At 36.0% G+C, this 19,153-nt stretch overlaps 1 protein-coding gene across 1 annotated transcript in view; it reads left to right on the top strand.

Annotated features, from left to right (window-relative positions):
• The window catches only part of LOC141492847 (uncharacterized), a 319,801-nt gene that overhangs the window by 202,664 nt on the left and 97,984 nt on the right, over positions 1-19,153 (top strand). Inside the window, exons 96-111 of the mRNA XM_074193534.1 lie at positions 2,054-2,248; positions 4,552-4,706; positions 6,837-7,005; positions 7,283-7,379; positions 8,586-8,698; positions 9,390-9,515; positions 10,695-10,823; positions 11,142-11,252; positions 11,520-11,582; positions 13,666-13,800; positions 14,357-14,444; positions 16,218-16,356; positions 16,777-16,910; positions 17,125-17,159; positions 17,251-17,367; positions 17,971-18,119. Coding sequence (XP_074049635.1) covers positions 2,054-2,248; positions 4,552-4,706; positions 6,837-7,005; positions 7,283-7,379; positions 8,586-8,698; positions 9,390-9,515; positions 10,695-10,823; positions 11,142-11,252; positions 11,520-11,582; positions 13,666-13,800; positions 14,357-14,444; positions 16,218-16,356; positions 16,777-16,910; positions 17,125-17,159; positions 17,251-17,367; positions 17,971-18,119 — 1,955 coding nt within the window. The remainder of the gene's footprint in view (positions 1-2,053; positions 2,249-4,551; positions 4,707-6,836; positions 7,006-7,282; positions 7,380-8,585; positions 8,699-9,389; positions 9,516-10,694; positions 10,824-11,141; positions 11,253-11,519; positions 11,583-13,665; positions 13,801-14,356; positions 14,445-16,217; positions 16,357-16,776; positions 16,911-17,124; positions 17,160-17,250; positions 17,368-17,970; positions 18,120-19,153) is intronic.

Genomic DNA, 19,153 nt, shown 5'->3' with positions numbered 1-19,153 from the left:
TGAGTGTCTTTTCTTAAATACCCTGTTCCCTCACAGACCATGCCTTTGCCAAACTTTTGACTCTTAGATTACTTCCACCATCTTGCTTACTCAATAAAGCTTTGAGAAGCCATGGAAACATGCTGAATTCATCTGCTACAAACTTATGTTTTCTATTCTCTACTGGACTCTCACTGCAGAAAGGCAATCCAATTTCTCCCTAAATTGCTTCTTCTCCCACTTACCACAGTGACTAATCTAAACTCTGTTATCTCTCTTCAAGACTGTCAGGGGATGCCTTCTATGTAACACCTCAGCTGAGGATGTGATTTCATACTTCATAAAAAAATTGCTGAGTTACATCTTCTCTTCTTCTCATCTCATGTTATTTTGACATCATTTGTTGTTATTTTTTTCTTTCACTCACCTCATATTGAGAAGAGGTGACCTTCTCAATAAGGACAATTCTTTTATAGGACTTTTGATTTTATCCTCTCCTATATTCCTCAGCAGATATCTCCAGCCCTAATCTTTACTTTCTAATCTCTAATTCTCTTTCTCTTTTTCTACTGCTTCTCCCATGATCTTACAAATATGTCCATATCTTCTATATCCTTAAAAATGCCTACAATAGATCCTATCACCTCTACTAGCTATTGTCTCATTTCTTTCCTTCTCAGCAAAATTCAGTAGAAAACTATCTATCCTTGAGGTTCCATTTCCTCTCTTCTTACTCCTTTTTAAACTTTCTCTAGTCCAGTTTCCAGCTTTGTCATTTAACAAAAACTATTGTCTTCTTCAATAATGTTTTAACTACCAAATCTAATGACCTTTTTTCAGGCTTCATCCTTCTTCCCTGAACCTGTTGATCATCTTGTCATATTGTTTTACCTGTTCTATCAGGATTTTCATGACACTACTTTTTTTCTGGTTCTCCTCTTACTTGAATGACTTTTCAGACTCCTTTAACTGTATCTTCATCTGAGATATGCCTGTGAAATGAAGGTGTCCCTAAGGCTCTGTCTCTGTCTCACTTGGTTAACTCATAACCTACCATGGATTTAATTATTAGTTTTATTTCGATGATTCCAAGATATATGTGTTTGGGTATCCATTTATGATCTCTTTCAATCTCAGAGGCCCCTCAAATTCAAAATGTCTAGAATAAACTCTTTATCTTTGCTTCCAATATTCCCACCCCCTGTGAAGTTGCATATTATTTTCATAGGCACCACTGTTATTCCAGCCACCCAGATTCTCGGTTTCATTTTCAACCTATCACTCATACCACTTAAGTTACCAACTGTTTACTTTTAGCCAATCTTTTTCATTTATCTCTTTCTCTCTACTCACTTACCCTAACCTGGTTAAAGCCCTCATCATCCTGTATTCTGAAATGATACTCTAGGCCATTTATTGTTCTCACTACCTAGCATCTCTCCCTGCTTCCATCTGTTCTCCAAAGTTGCCAATGCAATTTCCCTAAAGCACAAATTTAAATCCATGTCACTTTTCCCACTCCCATCTTTGTAAATTCTAGTGGCTCCCTGTTATTTCTAGGACCAAATATCAATTCCCGTTTGACATTTAAAGCACCTTGCCATTTGACTTCCTTTTTTTCCCCAGTCTTTTGGTTGGGGAAGATCAATAATAATTAATATATCTATTGTATATCAAAGTTTACAAAAGCTTATCATAAGTGTTTGAATTTGAAATTATATTCTAGATATTATTATCCTTGTTTCACATATGATGAAACTGAGGCACAGATCTTTCAACAAATTAAAAATACATCCATTGTGAATTTATTTTGTTTAACTGTACATGTTTATAAAAGGGGTTTTATCTTTCTTTTTTGCTCAATTGAGTAGTAGGGAGAAGGAAGGAGAGAGAAGACATAGTTGTTGATAGAAAACTATTAAATTTAATTGAAAACTTCAGGAAGTCTGAGACATTTCTTCTTAGGACCTTTTTATGATAGTTTAGGGAAGACAAGGGCTAGATATACCCTTTCTTCTTTCCTTACAGATTTAATGGCTTTGATTATTGTTTAAAGGTTTTTTTTTTCTTTCAGCCAACCAGTTCTCCAGGAGTTCCCTATTGCTACATCACCAAATATTATTATACTGCCAGCAATATTCAGAAGAGATCAGATGGCCTAACAGCAGACATCTCTCGAAATGTAGAGGTCAATCACTACCCTTCCTCACCTATTAACCAGCTCCGATTGGATGTGACATTCCATAAAGATGACATGCTACAATTTAAGGTATACTCAGCTTAGAGCTCTTATTAGCAAAGAGGTTTGTGAGGAACAATTAATAATACTGACTTAGTATTTAGTATGTAAGAGGAATTTGATTAGGCAATATGAGGTGCAGAAGTATCCAAGAGCTGGGATCACAATCTATTTATGAAAAGAAAACTAACAGTCAAAGGCAGTGAACAGTAATTGCAGTGTTTGTTATGAAAAATAAAGGGCTGGGGAGGCTAGGTGGTGCAGTGGATAGAGCACCGGCCCTGGAGTCAGGAGTACCCGGGTTCAAATCCGGTCTCAGACACTTAATAATTACCTAGCTGTGTGGCCTTAGGCAAGCCACTTAACCCCATCTGCCTTGCAAAAGAAAAAAAAGAAAATCAAGGGCTATAGGATATACAGAGGAATAGGTCATAAATGGTCAGGGTAGAAGTGGTATTAACTGGCAATGAGGAATAGGCAGAATGGAAGTAGATGGGAAGAATGTGACTAAGACACACACCATATTAACTATTTTTTCTACTTTCATGATTTCATCTTTCAAATGAAGCATCTGTGGCTATTGTTAAAGGTTTCCTCCCTAAAAATTAAGGCAAAAGGAAACTTTCTTTTCTGAGAAAAGTTTGTATTTTTATAAAGGAATAAATTCTTTAAAGACAGCATCAATGTCCTACAACATATCTTTATGTATGTATTATGCTTCTTGTGAATGAATGAAACCATTGAATTGCACAAATCACCATTAAGAGAAATGTATTATCAGAAAGAACCTCTATCTACCCCAATCTAAATATAAATGGCCATATGCTAAAAGGACTAGTATAAAATTCATCCCAATTTCATTGAGACATGGCATTCTGGGTAGACTGATGGATTTAGGATTGGAAAGATCTGGAATAAAATACTGCTCTCCTGATGTCTCTAGCTATATAACCACAGATGTGGTCATAATAATTAACTTCTTTGTGCCTCAGTTTCATCATATGTGAAAGAAGGATAATAATATCTAGAATATAAATTCAAATTCAAACAGTTATGCTAAGCTTTTGTAAACTTTGATATACAATAGAGATATTAATTATTATTGATTTCCCCCAACCAAAAGCAGTTGTTATTAATTGAAACTCATCCAACAATACCTGTTCATGTTATATATATATATATATATATATATATGTATGTATACATATATATATATATATATATATTTTTTTTTTTTTTTCAAGGCAATAGGGTTTAGTGGCTTGCCCCAAGGCCACACAGCTAGGTAATTGTTAAGTGTTTGAGACCAGATTTGAATTCAGGTACTCCTGACTTCAAGACCAGTGCTCTATTCACTGCGCCACCTAGCCACCCCTGTTCATGTTATATTGAACCCCTGTTCTAAGCAAACTCTGGAGAACACCTGGGGAAGAGAGAAAACACTTTAATCAAGGAGCTCATAACCTATTAGCATTATTTGAACCAATGAACACCTCCTGTGATTAATAGGAGCCTAAAAATAAAGTTTCATATATAAATTGGACCTTTGAATAGTCATTCTTGATAATGCAGCAGCCACAAACGTGTAATAGCTGATTGGAGGGATAGTTTACTAAAATTATCTACCTGGTCCAAATTCATGTCTTTGTTTGTTGTGTAGACATATCATAAGATACTAGATTTAGAAGTAGCAAGGACATTAGAGAATACCTGGGAGAAGTCACAGATCTTTTCTAGTATCTAGTGATTTCATATGTACAGTGAGAGGGATTTCTAAATTTCACAAGAATGAATGAATGAATAAAAGAATACTTATTAAATTAATACTTACTATATGTCAAGGACTGGGACTAAGAACACAGAATTTGACAGTTCTTAGCCTCAAAGACCTTATAGTGCATTTGTAATAATACTTGGAGCTCTAAATATTAGAAAAATAGAAAGATTTTTAAGGATGACAAATAAATTGTAGTTTATTGACAAATAGAACTATTAAAGTGATTTTAATGACTTTCCAATTAAAATGAAATGATCTACATATATTTGCAAAGCAGAAGGAGAAGAAAAATACTCCTATTGAGATATATGACTTATTTCAGGACTAAAAGCATATAGAGCCTCAGAAACTACATATTCAGATCATTACTTAACTGGGAGAATGAAAATAAGAAACATTTTTTAACTTTCTCTGAATCTAGATGCACATCAAAATGGTTTTAAATTTTTCAGTGAGGAGAAAATTGACAAAAGTAGAGATTGTCTAGAGACTTATAAAATTTAAACTGTCTTGGTTCTGAGACTATGAATATGTCTCAAATTTTTCTTTTTCCTAGATCTATGATGCTAACAGCAAAAGGTTTGAAGTCCCAGTGCCCTTAAATGTTCCAAGCTCCCCTATCAGCCAACCTGAGAATATTCTCTATGAAGTAAGCATCAAGGAAAACCCATTTGGAATTGAGATCCGCCGAAAAAGCACAGGCACTGTGATGTAAGTAGATTTCTGCTTAAAATGCATGATGATAAATAGTCAATCAGAATTTTGACTTGATCTTGATTTCTGGAATGGTGGAATGGGCCACTGAATTTGGTCACCAAAAATTAATATTTTTCAAATCTTCAATACTTAAATAAGTGCAAATACATGGGATTTCTGGGAAATTGTGCATATTTTACATGCCTTGCCTTCTTGATCAATAATGATGTAATTGGATTACAGAATGGCTAAGACACCTTTCCACTCTCAATGCTTTGATATTATGTCCTATATGATTGCAGTCAGGAATTCTATGAAGATTGAATATTATAGTGAGAAGAAACTAGCATTGTCTGTTCTACTTCCACTTCCATATCCAAAATCTGTATAAATTTGTTAAAATATGTAACATCTTTTACATCAATGATCCAAAAAGGCCAAAGAAACTGGCAAGGAGAGATCTGGGTATATATTAGGACACTCACTTTAAGCTTTATATAAGCCTATGGAAAATCTCTATTTTTCTTAATTTCCTCACCAATAAAGTTTATTTTTAAATTCATTTTAATTTAGTTTTGAGTTCCAAAGTCTATCCCCCTTGCTTTCCCACCTCCAATTTCCAAGACAGTAAGCAATCAAATATAGGTATACAAGTACAATTGTATAAAACATTTCCAAATTAGTCATTTTGTACAAGAAGTCTAGAGTAAGGGAAAAAAAAGTGAAAAAATGGCATACTTAAATATATATTCAAATAATATCAGTTCTTTCTCTGGAGGTAGGAAGCATGATTCATTATTAGTTCCTTGGGATTGTCTTGTATCATTATATTGCTTAGAATAGACAAGTCATTCACAGTTCTTTATCAAACAATATTGTTACTGTCCCCTGGTTTTGCTCACTTTTCTATGGATCAGTTTAAGTAAGTCTTCACAAGTTTTTCTGAAATCATGTTGTTTGTCATCTCTTATAGCACAATAATATTCCATTACATTCATATATAACAGTTTATTTAGCTTTTCTCCAATTGATGGGCAGCTGCTATAAATATTATAAATATAATAAAATATAAACATAAATGCAAATAATAACATAAATATATAAATAATAAAATGCTATATAAATAATAATATAATATGTAATATAACAGTATAATATATAACATAATATAATAACAATGATAATATATAATATATATATTATATATAATAAAATAAAATATAAATAAAATAAAAATATAATAAAGTAAGAAAAATGATAAATAAGATCTTCCCAGGTTCCATTTTCTCAAACTTTATTAGATGTTTGATTTAATTCCTCAGGGGTCCTGGGTTTGAATTTGTTATCAAAAGACCATCATGAGTTTCCCTCAAAGATAGTTGGTCTGCTGCAATTAGGAGAAAGGCAATAGTAGTGTAGAGAAGAGAATTAAATGCCAAGGAGGGGAGCAGGATACATACCTAGATGAACCTGGATTTTATGTTGAGGGCTTAGGTTATTTAAAAAAAATCAAATAATAGCAATAGCATTAGTGCATCATTTACTATTGTATCAGGCACATGATAAGCTCTTTGCAATTCTTATTTCATTTGATCTCTACAAAAACCCTGGGAGGTAGGCATTATTATTATTTCCATTTTACAGATGAAGAAACTGAGATAAATAGTAGTCAAATGACTTGTCCATGGCCACACATCTAGTAAGAGTGAAAATCCAAATTTGAACTCAGGTCGTCCTTACTCTAGTTCTATTTCACTTAACTGTCTTAAATACATTTGATGGTATTGAATTAGTACCTTTTATTATACTGTTCTCCAATAGTTTGATGTTTAAAGAACCTATCTCTTTTTCTATGTTGGAAGTATCCTAAGGGTAGGAACTATTTCATATCCTTTTTAAAAATTGTATCATCCTAAGTTTTTCCTCCTATATCAAGCACACTTACCCTCATCATTAAATCATATTTGCTGCAACCACTTCTGAAGTTAAAGCCATGACAACCAAAGAAACAGACACTACAGAGTACAGAGACTTTTTAAATTCTGAAGTCTAGTAATTGTGACTACTCTCCAAATCCTTGGAATAGCATGCACAGCACAGGAATTGTTCAGTCTTCCTTAGAATTGTGATCTGCTCTTGTTTCAGTTGGGATTCCCAGGTCCCTGGCTTCACCTTTAATGACATGTTCCTACGTATCTCTACTCGCCTCCCATCCCAGTACATCTATGGCTTTGGAGAAACTGAGCACACAACCTTCCAGAGGAACCTGAACTGGCACACATGGGGAATGTTTTCCAGAGACCAGCCCCCAGGAGTAAGTGTCAATAACTGGAATAGTTGTAGGCGGTAGCTATTATTACATTAATACATTAAAACATATTTGTTTGGTCCTATTCCAGGATCATTTTGTCCAAGTTCAAGTTCATGAATAACTCAATTATATATGCATATTGAATCACCCATCATTCTCCACTTTCCTTGAGACCTGAACCTTCCCCAAAGGAAAATTATGAATGATGCTTTAGTATCAATTTTTATTTGTGTTTCTTGTATGCAAACTATGACTGATCTCTTTTCAACTGCTGTCCTAGTATAAAAAGAATTCATATGGAGTACATCCCTACTACATGGGTCTGGAAGAGGATGGCAATGCTCATGGAGTGCTCCTGCTCAACAGCAATGCCATGGGTAAGCTGATGACCTCTATACTGACCCCATTTAATCAAAGAATTCTGGGCAGTTTCTGAATAGGACAAATCCAGCAGGACTTAAGCAAAATTTGCTACACACTTAATAAGCTACAGTAATGGAAATATCATTCATCAAGAAAGATTAAAAGATAAAAGAAAATATGATCTATATCCTTAAGAAGTATTTAGTCTAAATTGGAGACAAGATGAACATAAAGAGTTCATAAAAAGGAAAAAAGAGAGATTTTCAAAAGGTGCTATGAATATTTAGAGAAGGGAGAAATCACTTGACCTCCAGGCAATGAAGGACTTAGAGGAGAAAGAAAACAGAATAGTTTCCTTGAAGGGTGGGGTAGGATTGATAAATGGTGACTTGTCAAAAGCGTGAGAAACACAGGACATTTTAGACTAAAAATAGTTTGAATAAAATCAAGGAAGTGAAAGAATATTGCATATTATATCAGAAAATCATCCATTTGGATCTGAAGGGGATTTAGAGGTCATCAATTCAGTCCTCTTCTGAAGAGAAAATTAAGGTCCACTGAGCTTATGAAGTGATTATGTTTAATCACATGAGTAAGAAGTCAGTATTTGGGCATTAGTCCTCTGACACAAAATTCAGCCTTTTTTCTCATTTCAGTAAAAGTGGATTAATGACTAGATGAGTCCAGGTTTTATGATTGGGTAGTTGGAATAATAATGGTATCAATAATGGTAAGAGAATATGAAAAGAAAACATGGGAAGATGATGAGATTTCCTTGGAAGAACTGAATTTCAGGTCTCAGAGATATTCCTTGTGTGGAATTTTCAGTAGATAGAAGAGTTGTGCATTAAGAATATAGGAAAGTGGAAGGCTGTGGATTTGGAAGCCATCTGCATTTAGCTCATAGAAATTCGTGGAGTAGTTAATGCATATGGAAAGTTTGTCATCTCATCAGAAGTTGAGATATTTAATTTTCTGTTCTATATAAGAATTGCTGTGAATAACAATTAGAACTGTCCCAGATGGAATGAACTTTTCAGGGAGGTTGTCATTTCTCATCACTATAAGCTTTTAGAAGGTAAGGAGAGGACTTCCTTCCTGTGATGGTGATAGGGGACTTCTACATCTATCTGGGTTGGAGTGGATGATCTAATCATCCTTTCAATTCAACCTTTCAATGCAATGATTCTATGTCTCTGATCACTTGATCTTTTTTGCAGATGTGACTTTCCAGCCCACTCCTGCACTGACCTATCGTACCATTGGAGGTATTCTGGATTTCTACATGGTTTTGGGACCAACTCCAGAACTTGTTACTCAACAATATACAGAGGTATTATCTTTCAGTTGATAATCATATGCTTTCTGAGAAACTCCATTGTGTCCTAACATTTCGCTAAGCACAATCATTACTCTCCTAGGCATATATTATATATATATATATATATATATATATATATATAATATATGTATATATATATTATATATATACATACATATATATATATATATATATATATATATATATATATATATATCGTGCTTGTCTCCTTCTGAAAAAAAATGGGAGCTCTTTGAGAGCAGAGATCTTTTGACCTCTTTGTATCCTCAGTGCTTTGCATAGTATCTGGCACATAGTAAATACTTTGTTGGTGTACTAACTGGGAATAACTGTACATAGCCACTATCTTTGCAGCAGACCAGATCATAATGTGAAAAGGCAGGAAAGAGATTTTGAGAAAGCACTCATTGCCACTACATTATTATAGTGGTCTTGTATAGACTAAGAATCCCAGATTAGTTAAATATATAAAAAGCAAACAAACTAGGTTATGAAAAAGACAGAGATTCCCAGAAATGCTACCTCCCTAGTTACATAATGCTTGGTCTTACAGTTGATCTGAGTCATGAGATCATCAGTAGATGAGAGAACATCTTTTATTGACTCTATGTTTGATACCTGCCATGTTATCTACCCTGAGGAAATGGAAGCTCTATAAACTATTTTCTGTCCTTTTTTTCAGTTGATTGGCCGGCCAGTGATGACTCCATACTGGGCTTTAGGCTTTCAGCTTTGTCGTTATGGATACCAAAATGATTCTGAAATTGCTGAACTCTATGATGCCATGGTGGCTGCTCAGATACCTTATGTAAGGACCTTCCCTACCCAGAACTCCTACAACTCTCTCTATAACACTCAATCACATGCCATGTGATTCATGTCCTTCAGTATTTGTTGCTTTTATTTCATCTCCTTTTTTGGTTTAATTTTAGAAATTGAAAGTTTTTCTACATGATTTCGTATCAAATGCTTTACATCTTAGAAATCTTCAAAAAGTATTTCTGAATTTACATTTTTAAAAAATAATTCAAATGGTCAAAACCTTATACAAATGAGCACATTTAGCTCAAATAATAAGCAACCATTGTAGCAGAAAAGACCTTGGATTCTATGTGATCTCCACATGTACATTCTGATCATGGAAATGGCTTCCAACAAGAATAGATAGGGTTGGTAGGCTTTGCTACCTAGAAAAGGGCTAAAATTAAAAAAAAAAAGAATGGAGCATACCATTCTGTTTCTTTTTTTAATTTTTTTAAAGTTATTTATTTATTTATTTATTTTGAATTTTTCAGTTTTCCGTCTAATCTTGCTACCCTCCCCCTACCCCCTACAGAAGGCAGTCTGTTAGTCTTTACATGTAGCATTCTGTTTCTGCCAAAACATTCAGTTTCACTTCTAATTGTCATCTCTCTACTTGAAAGTACTGAGAACAGAAACCTAGGAACTAGGATCATAGATTTAGAGTTAAAAGAGAACTTTGAGTACCTGGAATATAACCCCCTTTATAAAGATGAGGAAACTGAGGCACAACCTGATTATTTTTCTTGTTCAGAATCCCACAGCTACTAAATGTTTGAACTTGCATTGGAACTCAGGTCCTCTTCAGTCCAAAACCCTTGTTATTTCCATTATTCCATATTGTTATTTAGAAGAATGAAAGCATAGTTAATTCAAAGAATGTTGATTTTATTTTGGAATACATCATATTATTTTTCTGTAAGTTTAAGTTTATAGAGTTGTGGTTCAGTTTGATCTTTTTCAGATTGATAATATTATCTCAAATATCCCAATCACTTTCCAAATAATTATCAGAAGCAGCAGTTTAGGAATGATTTTGATAAAATTCAGTCAAGAATTATAAGTTGCTTCTGGAAAAGAATATGTACAGTGGATCTGCCACACTGTCTTTCTGAAAAGATCTACTTGTTCTGGATGTATGTCACCAAAGTCCCATTTCTCCACTTTCCATTCATTTTTCTTCCAGGATGTGCAGTATTCAGACATTGATTACATGGAGAGGCAGATGGACTTTACCCTCAGTCCCAACTTTGCTGGCTTTCCCAATTTGATCAATCGAATGAAGGCAGCTGGGATGAGAGTCATTCTCATTCTGGTGAGTGACTGCTTTAAAGTTTTGTGATATCTTTTTGCTTGTTGGGCATTGATCTTCTCCTTTTCTCGGAGTAATTATGTCTCTGACACTCTCACAACTATCACTTGTTCTTAGACAATGAGTTTTATTACAATGTTTGAGATAAAGAAACTCAGCAGAAAAATAATTTATTTCATGCTGTCTAAAAGAAACTGTGAAATCCAAAATAGTAATTCTAGATGTTGAGGTTGTGTTCTTCCTTGTTGGGCATTGATCTTTTCCTTGTCTTTGAGTAATTCTGTCTCTTTCACTTTAATAACTATCACCCATTGCTTCCAGGACCCGGCCATTTCTGGTAATGAGACCAAGCCATATCCTGCATTCACTCGGGGACTCCTGGATGATGTTTTCATCAAATGGCCAGATGACAGTGACATTGTGTGGGGAAAGGTAGGGTTTGGGATTAGAGATGATAAATCTATTCCATGACAGTGTGAAAGGAGATCAGGGAGTTAATACTTTCATGGCTCATTTTTTCCTTCAATGTTTCTGTGTATATGTGAATTATGGAAATTACAGGTTTGGATGTTTCACTGAAGTAGATTGATTCAAGGGATCATTTAAATTCTCCTTGTAATTCTCCTCATGAAATCCATTAAGTTTTGACCTATCATATAGCCAAGATTTATTCTAAATCTTATCCTCTTTTCCCCACAGGTTTGGCCAGATTTGCCTAATGTTATTATCAATGGATCTCTTGACTGGGACACACAAGTGGAGGTAAAAGATTCTTCTCTAGTATGGGATGTGGAAGCTTGGACTCTAACAAAGTGATTTAAACTTCCCAGATGGTTAAGGACTGTCCTCATGGAGAGGCTATAGTCCTTCCTCTTTCTCACTAATTCAGCACTTAACAGGGTCCCTTGGACATAAGAAATCTCAGTCTCTCTGTCTCTACGTGTTTCTCTTTCTGTCTCCCTGTTTCTATGTCTCTTTCTCTAAGTCTCTCTGTCTCTGTCTTTCTGTCTTTCTCTGTCTCTCTCTCTTTGTCTCTTTGTCTCTATCTCTGTCTTTGTCTCTGCTGTCTCTCTGCCTCTCTCTCTTTCGCTTTCTTGCTCTTGCTCTCTCTCCCCCCTCCCCCTGTCTCTCTGTCTATTTCACACACATAAAATAAACTTCTCTATTATTTTCTTTAAAAAAAAACCCTTGATACTTAATTCTATTGTCTCTTTAATGTTTGGGGACAATATGATTTCTATTATTCTGTTGTCCTTACTATTAATTAGTAAGGCACTGGTAGCATCTTTTCTTTGCAATATTGATGCTTTATTGCAAATATTATGAGACAGTCTTTTTGAAGGAATATTTGATCAGTCTTGGATTTTGAATGACCTGAGAAGTATGGGTCAATGTGGCATATTTGTGACATGGTTAAGCATTCTCTTTGTGATCATCTAGGTGGTACAGTGGATAGAGAACTAGCCTCCTTGTCAGGATACTGGAGTTCAAATTCAGTCTCAGAGACTTGACTCTTACTAGTTGTGTAACCTTGGGCAAGTCACTTAACCCTTATTTCCTTTCATCCGGGACCATCTCCCAGCCTGATTCACATCTGGCCACTGGACCCAGATGGCTCTGGGGTAGAAATGAGACTGGTGACCCAGCACACCCCCTTCACTCAAAGCCAATTCTTATTCTTGGTCTTCTTAATGAATAAAGGACTTAGACAATAAATAATCTTAGTTACGGGTAAAAGATTAAGGTTCATCTATGGAAGTAATTTCCCCACCGTAGTCTACCTACACAGATAGAATCCCAGCCCCATAAACTATTAAGAATACAGATTATAGGGGCAGCTAGGTGTTGCAGTGGGTAGAGCACTGGCCCTGAAGTCAGAAGGATCTGAGTTCAAAATCTGTCCTCAGATACTTAATAATTACCTAGCTCTGTGACCTTGGGCAAGTCATTTAACCCCATTGCAAAAAAGAATACAGACTATATAATTTAGAACAATTTGAAATTTGAAGAATTGTTAAGGAGGCTAGGTTGTGCATCATCTCTTACATATTGTCCCTTCATTCTTTTCTTTTCCTCAATTCCTGACTTTGTCCCAAATATGGTTATGATCACTGATTAACCCTCATTTGAATTCCAGTTTTCCTTTCACACTTTTGGAATCCTTTCCCAAAGGACCAAGCCTTACTTTTCAATATTTACTGGGCCAGTGCCACCTCTAGTGATTTTCAAAATCTTTCAGAATCTGGGTGACCCTGGGGCAGCTACTTGGCACAGTGAAGATAGAGGGCACTGGACCTGGAGGTAGTGACTTCAAATGTGGCCCCTGATACTTGGACTCTGTGTGTCCCTTGAATGTCATGGAAGCATGTTTGCGTCAGTGTCTTCATCTGTTAACATTAGCTAGAGAAGGAAATCATAAACTCCTCCAGTATTTTTGCCAAGGAACCCCCAAACCAAGTGATGAAGAATCAAACATGATTGAAAAGACTAAACAACAAAGACTTTCCAATTATATACAAACTCAGGAACAAAGAACCCTGAACAAAGAACCAGCATAGACAGATAATATTTATCAAGTAGATGCAGGAGTCTTTTTGCTATAATTAGACAGATCTAATCCTCAACCTTGGATTGATCTTTGACACTATGATTCTGTCACTCTGCTAATTTTTCAATTGATTTGTGATCTCATGATTTCTATTAAACTATGAATTCTTTTGAAAATGCTTTGTACATTTTCAGAAGTTATCTGCATAAAATAGTAGAATTGCAACTAATAAGCAGCAAAGAGTTACTTAACATTGACCTAATTAATCTGTCTGGTGGTTGTGTTTCATCATTACAGCTATACAGAGCTCATGTTGCCTTCCCAGACTTTTTCCGCAAGTCAACAGTCTCTTGGTGGAAGCGAGAATTGCGAGAACTCCACACCAATCCCAATGAACCAGAGAAGAGCTTGAAGTTTGATGGAATGTGGATTGTAAGTGTGTGTGTGTGTGTGTGTGTGTGTGACCTTCTGTGCATACATAAACACACACATGTTCTGAATTATTTTGTGTACATTGTTTATTTCTCCACGTATGTATAACAGTGAAATGGTTCTGTCATTAAATAACCAAGACATTCTGAGCACTCTACTATCTTGAGTCTATCATTTTCTAACTAGGCTTTAAGCAGTCTGCATTTCTATTATTCAAATGCCACTATTTTCTCCTATGGGGAAGATGCTCATTGAACCCACAGATCAGGAAATTTTTCTTTCTTTTTTTTTTTTTTACTGAAGTGAATTTAATATTTTCCTTTTCTGTGTTTGACTCTCCAGCATGGGCTGAAAGAAAGCAAGGTCTAATCCCTCCAGGTGATCCCTATCAATATTTAACCTTCCACCTCCTCACTAATCACTTCTCTATATATGATACAACCATCAACTGTAAACATTTGCTCACTCTCATTGGTCAAGAGCACACTTACACCATATTCATATATGTTTACAATATGTGTGGGTATACACATTCAGATTTGTATATCTTTTTTAGGACATGAATGAACCATCAAGCTTTGTGAATGGGGCAGTCCCTCCAGGCTGCAGGAATAATACTTTGAATCATCCTCCGTATATGCCTTGTAAGTCCATTTCCTATTGGTAGTGTGTTTCTTAGATTCAGAATGATCTTATTAAAGATACCTGGGTGGGAGGTTTTCCTTCATTCATTACTAGCAGTCTTGAATTCCCACTGATTATCACTCAAGGGATAAACCCATCACCTTCCAAGGTTCATATATGCCAATATTCCCTTGGGCTAGCATTTCCATGAATGGTTTCTCTTAATAAAGTATGTGACATAGAAGGAAAAAAATAACATTTTGACAGGTGAGGGTGAGGAGGGATCCTGACAAAAAGACCACCCTATGTAAATACACAGAAAAATGACAAAACTATCAGGTATCATTAAGGGGGCTGAATCTGCCGGAGTGTGTGAATGGCATATAGAATAAGAAAGGCTGCAATGGTAGGTGGGAGTCAGGTTTACTTTTTTATCCTTGGACAGCAGGAATCCACCAAAACTTTTGGTCCAGGGCAGGAATATATTCAGTTCCATGTCCAAATATGATTTTGACAATCTGTGAGGCTGAGTTGGAGAGTGTATGGATACAGCCTGGAGGCAGGGAGAACAGTTGACTTCCCATCCATACATTTGGAGCAAATATGCCACTTTCTTGCCTTATTTCTCATATTATTGATTATTAAGACTTAATTATTAAGACTTTGTTTTTAAAAAAGAAAAGCAAATTCTGGCAGTAAGTAAAAATAACGATTCTAAAAGACCCAGTTTAGAAGACTGTATACCTTGAAAGAGTTGGTGAGTATTCTACACCAGACTTTTAGATATTTAGTTCATCTGAAGGTTCATGATAGGTAAAATGTCAATTCCTTGTTCATAATTGTAGACAACATTTCCTGCAGAAGGTTTAGAGAGGAGATGGCAGTAAAACCTGCTTCCCAGAAGCTGATTCTTCCTTCCCTTTTACTTCTTTTCAAGTAGCTATGTTTTTGTGTAAAGGAATTGTATTTTCTTATTGTTCATTCTCTTTAATTTCTCTGCAGCCTTGGTTAGTGAATGCAATGTCCTTGCCAAGGAAGATTGTTTTATTTTTATATTTCTGTCCCCAATAGCTTTCTCATTTCTGGTACCCAGGTGGTTTTTCATAACTTGATTGGTTTTTGACTGATTGGTTCATTAATCTTCATTTCTTTCCTCCTTACCTTTCTTTACATCTTTTACTTTTTAGGCACCCTACTCTCTTCCTATCTCTTTAATCTCTTTTTATCTCTTTATTTCTTTTTTCCTTCTAATACTTTAACACAGACATTTGCACAGGTTCTGGAATTTAGAGAATTACAATTAAATCCTACCTTCCAAAGCTTAGTATTTAGGGCCCTTTTCTGACTAATTCCATGGTCTGTGGTCTATGTATAGATGGGAATTTCCTGTGCTGTAGAACAAAGAATAGTGTATTTTGAGTTAGAAGACTTGGGCTAAAGTCACAGATTTTTCACTTGTGGTCTTTTCTAGTCTTGGCAATCTCTCTTTACATCTCTGAGTCTCAGATTCTTTATGCCATGAATGGGATGAACTTGCCAATTCTCTAAGTTCCCTTCAGGTTCTAAATTCATTTGTCTATGAACTCTTCTCAAGAATCATCCTCAGCTTTCCATTTCCTACTGAACATTGTTGCCTGATACTAAAGGACTTATATGTTCTTGTTATGATATGCTTTTCCTTCCCAGTTTCATCCTTCATCCTCTCTCCTCACAATAGTTATAACCACCTCCTTCACCACCACTAGATGGGAACTACTTGCTATTGTAGGTTGTTCTCACATCTCTTTCCTCAGATCTGGAGTCAAGAGACAAAGGCCTGGGCAGTAAGACCCTGTGCATGGAAAGTCAGCAGATCCTGCCAGATGGGAGCCCAGTGAGGCACTATGATGTGCATAACCTCTATGGCTGGTCCCAGACAAAGCCAACATATGAGTGAGTCCCTACTTTCTTCTCCCTGAGACCCAGAAAGCAGGTGGTGGATGAACAGAATTGGAATTTCCAAAAAATGAAATTACAAGTCCAATTCCTATCTTTGATCACTTTATTATGTTAGGAAATATATACTGATAAGAACCATTTGAAGGTCAATGAGTGTATCCAAAAGCTGAAATAAAGTATGCTCCTCTTCTCCCACAAGACACATATATAAACAAATCATTTTTATTATCTGGTGTATGTAGTTAGTGCACCTCTTGCTTCTGTTTTTTTTTTTTTTTTTCTGCACTGGCTTATAGCCATGCACCCATTTTTCCAACTTGTGCATCTGAGACTTCACTGTAAGAGCTTCCTGATTGCAAAATATTTTTGTCCCTTCCTAGACAGGCTGTCATTTCTTATTTTTTCCCTGCTCAGAGGCATGCAGGAGGCCACAGGAGAGAGAGGAATCGTGATCACTCGCTCAACCTTCCCTTCTTCAGGACGTTGGGCAGGACATTGGTTGGGAGACAACACAGCCGCTTGGGACCAGCTCTACAAATCCATCATTGGTGAGTACAGGTTTCTGTTGGAGGGTAGAGAATACAGCCTATGTGGTCAGATTTTGTGATTTTTCTGAATTCTTGAAAAGAATCATAGAGGTGTCAGATCTCTGCCTAGTTAATTCTATCATTCTATTTATTTCTTTGAAATTTTCTCCATGCTGAGATATTTAGGTCAATGAGTAACTTGCCTCCTCCAACGTAACTGTGTTTCTCATTGCAGGCATGATGGAATTTAGTCTTTTTGGAATATCCTATGTAAGTCTTACTCAAGTTCACTTCAGACTTTTTAAATTCTTTCAGAAATCCATAAAATTCTCATTTTTCATTTCCCCGTTTTCATTTTCAGACAGGAGCTGATATCTGTGGTTTCTTTGAAGATGCTGAATATGAGATGTGTGCTCGATGGATGCAACTGGGAGCCTTTTACCCCTTCTCTAGGAACCACAACACAATTGGGCCCCGGGTGAGATACCAGCTCATTCTTCAAGCTTGTCCTTGTGCTGGACTTCCTTTTCAGTTCCTTTCCCAGGAGTTAATAGAGCCCTTCTTTGCTGGAAACAATCTCATTAGTCATTAGTCCTTTACTTTGTAACACACTGTATAGTTACATGGAATTTCTTGGAATATCTCATTTCTTCAAGAGATTCTAGAAAAAGACTTTAGAGAGCATAGATATTTTCTGTTCTATCTCTGGGAAGTTTTTCCAGTTGTGCTGGGAGGTTACAATGCCAGGGCTCCTCTAATACTCTTTGTAGTTTCCCTGCTTCAATGTAAAATTGTTGCAGAAGGAAAACGAATTACTTCTGGGCTGTCTATGATATGTTTTTGTGTCAAAGGATCTGACTATTTTTAGTGTCATTAGGGTCTAGTAATGTAGGGAAAGAAGAATCAGAATGTCTTCCCTAGTTAAGGTCAAGGGTTATTATAGATTGGGGATTTAGGAAGCATAGCATGGCAGACTCTGCAGGTTCCCTTTGTAGCAGAAGTTGCTTTTCTAGTGATCTGACCTATTTCTAGTGGAGTAAAGTTAGGGTTTATTATGAATATTCCCTCCTTCTATCTCCAGAGACAAGACCCTGTGGCTTGGAATTCCACCTTTGAGGATCTTTCGAGAAACGTCCTTCAGACCAGATACACCCTGTTGCCTTATCTCTATACCCTGATGCACAAGGCCCATATAGATGGCAGCACTGTTGTCCGACCCCTTCTTCATGAGTAAGGGCCCATTCTGTGTCTTAGAGTGCTATGCTGTATTCCATTTTTAATTGCAGTAGAAAATTCCTTATGTGTTTATCTTCTTGTATTAGAGTGGGAGGTTTTTTGAGAACAGTGCCTGTCTTGGTTTTCTCCTTTTTCCCAAAAGGCTTGTATCTACTGAGTACCTACCTATTCAAGCTTTTTTTTCATCCATTGATTCATCTCACAATGAAGTAAATTTCTTATGTAAAGACATAACTTATGGAAGCAAGCATGCATCTTGGAGTCAGAAAAGTTGCTTCTTGTTGTTCTCCTTTGTCTCAGAGTTAATTGTAACTTGCGACCATGAGCAAGGCACTTTGTTTTTTTTAAAAAGGCTTTTAGGGGCAGCTAGGTGGCGCAGTGGATAGAGCATAGGTCCTGGAGTCAGGAGTACCTGATTTCAAATGTGGCCTCAGACACATAATAATTACCTAGCTGTGTGGCCTTGGACAAGCCACTTAACCCCCATTTGCCTGGCAAAATCCAAAAAAAAGGGCTTTTTAAAGCCTTTTTTTTTTAATGAAAGATTTTTATTTATTTTAAGTTTTACAATTTTCCCCCATTCTTGCTTCCGTCCCCATCCCCCCACAGAAGGCATTCTGTTAGTCTTTAAATTGTTTCCATGATATACATTGATCTCAGTTGAATTTGATGACAGAGAAATCATATCCTTAAAGAAGAAAGGTGAAGTATGAGATAGTAAAATTACATAATAAGATAATAGCTTTTTCACCTAATTTGAAGGTAATAGTCTTTGTTCTATGTTCAGAGTCCATAATTCTTTCTCTGGATACAGATGGTATTCTCCATTGCAGATAGCCCAAGATTGTCCTTGGTTGTTGCACTGATGGAATGAGCAAGTCCATCAAGTTTGATCATCATCCCCATGTTGCTATTAGGATGTACAATGTTTTTCTGGTTCTGCTCATCTCGTTCAGTATCAGTTCATGCAAATCTTTCCAGGCTTCCCTGAATTTCCATCACTCCTGGTTTCTAATAGAACAATAGTG

The sequence above is a fragment of the Macrotis lagotis genome, chromosome 7 (genome assembly GCF_037893015.1).
Source record: "Macrotis lagotis isolate mMagLag1 chromosome 7, bilby.v1.9.chrom.fasta, whole genome shotgun sequence".
Lineage (NCBI taxonomy): Eukaryota > Metazoa > Chordata > Mammalia > Peramelemorphia > Peramelidae > Macrotis > Macrotis lagotis.
Note: the sequence above shows the minus strand (reverse complement) of the source record. Positions and strands in the feature narration are given on the sequence as shown.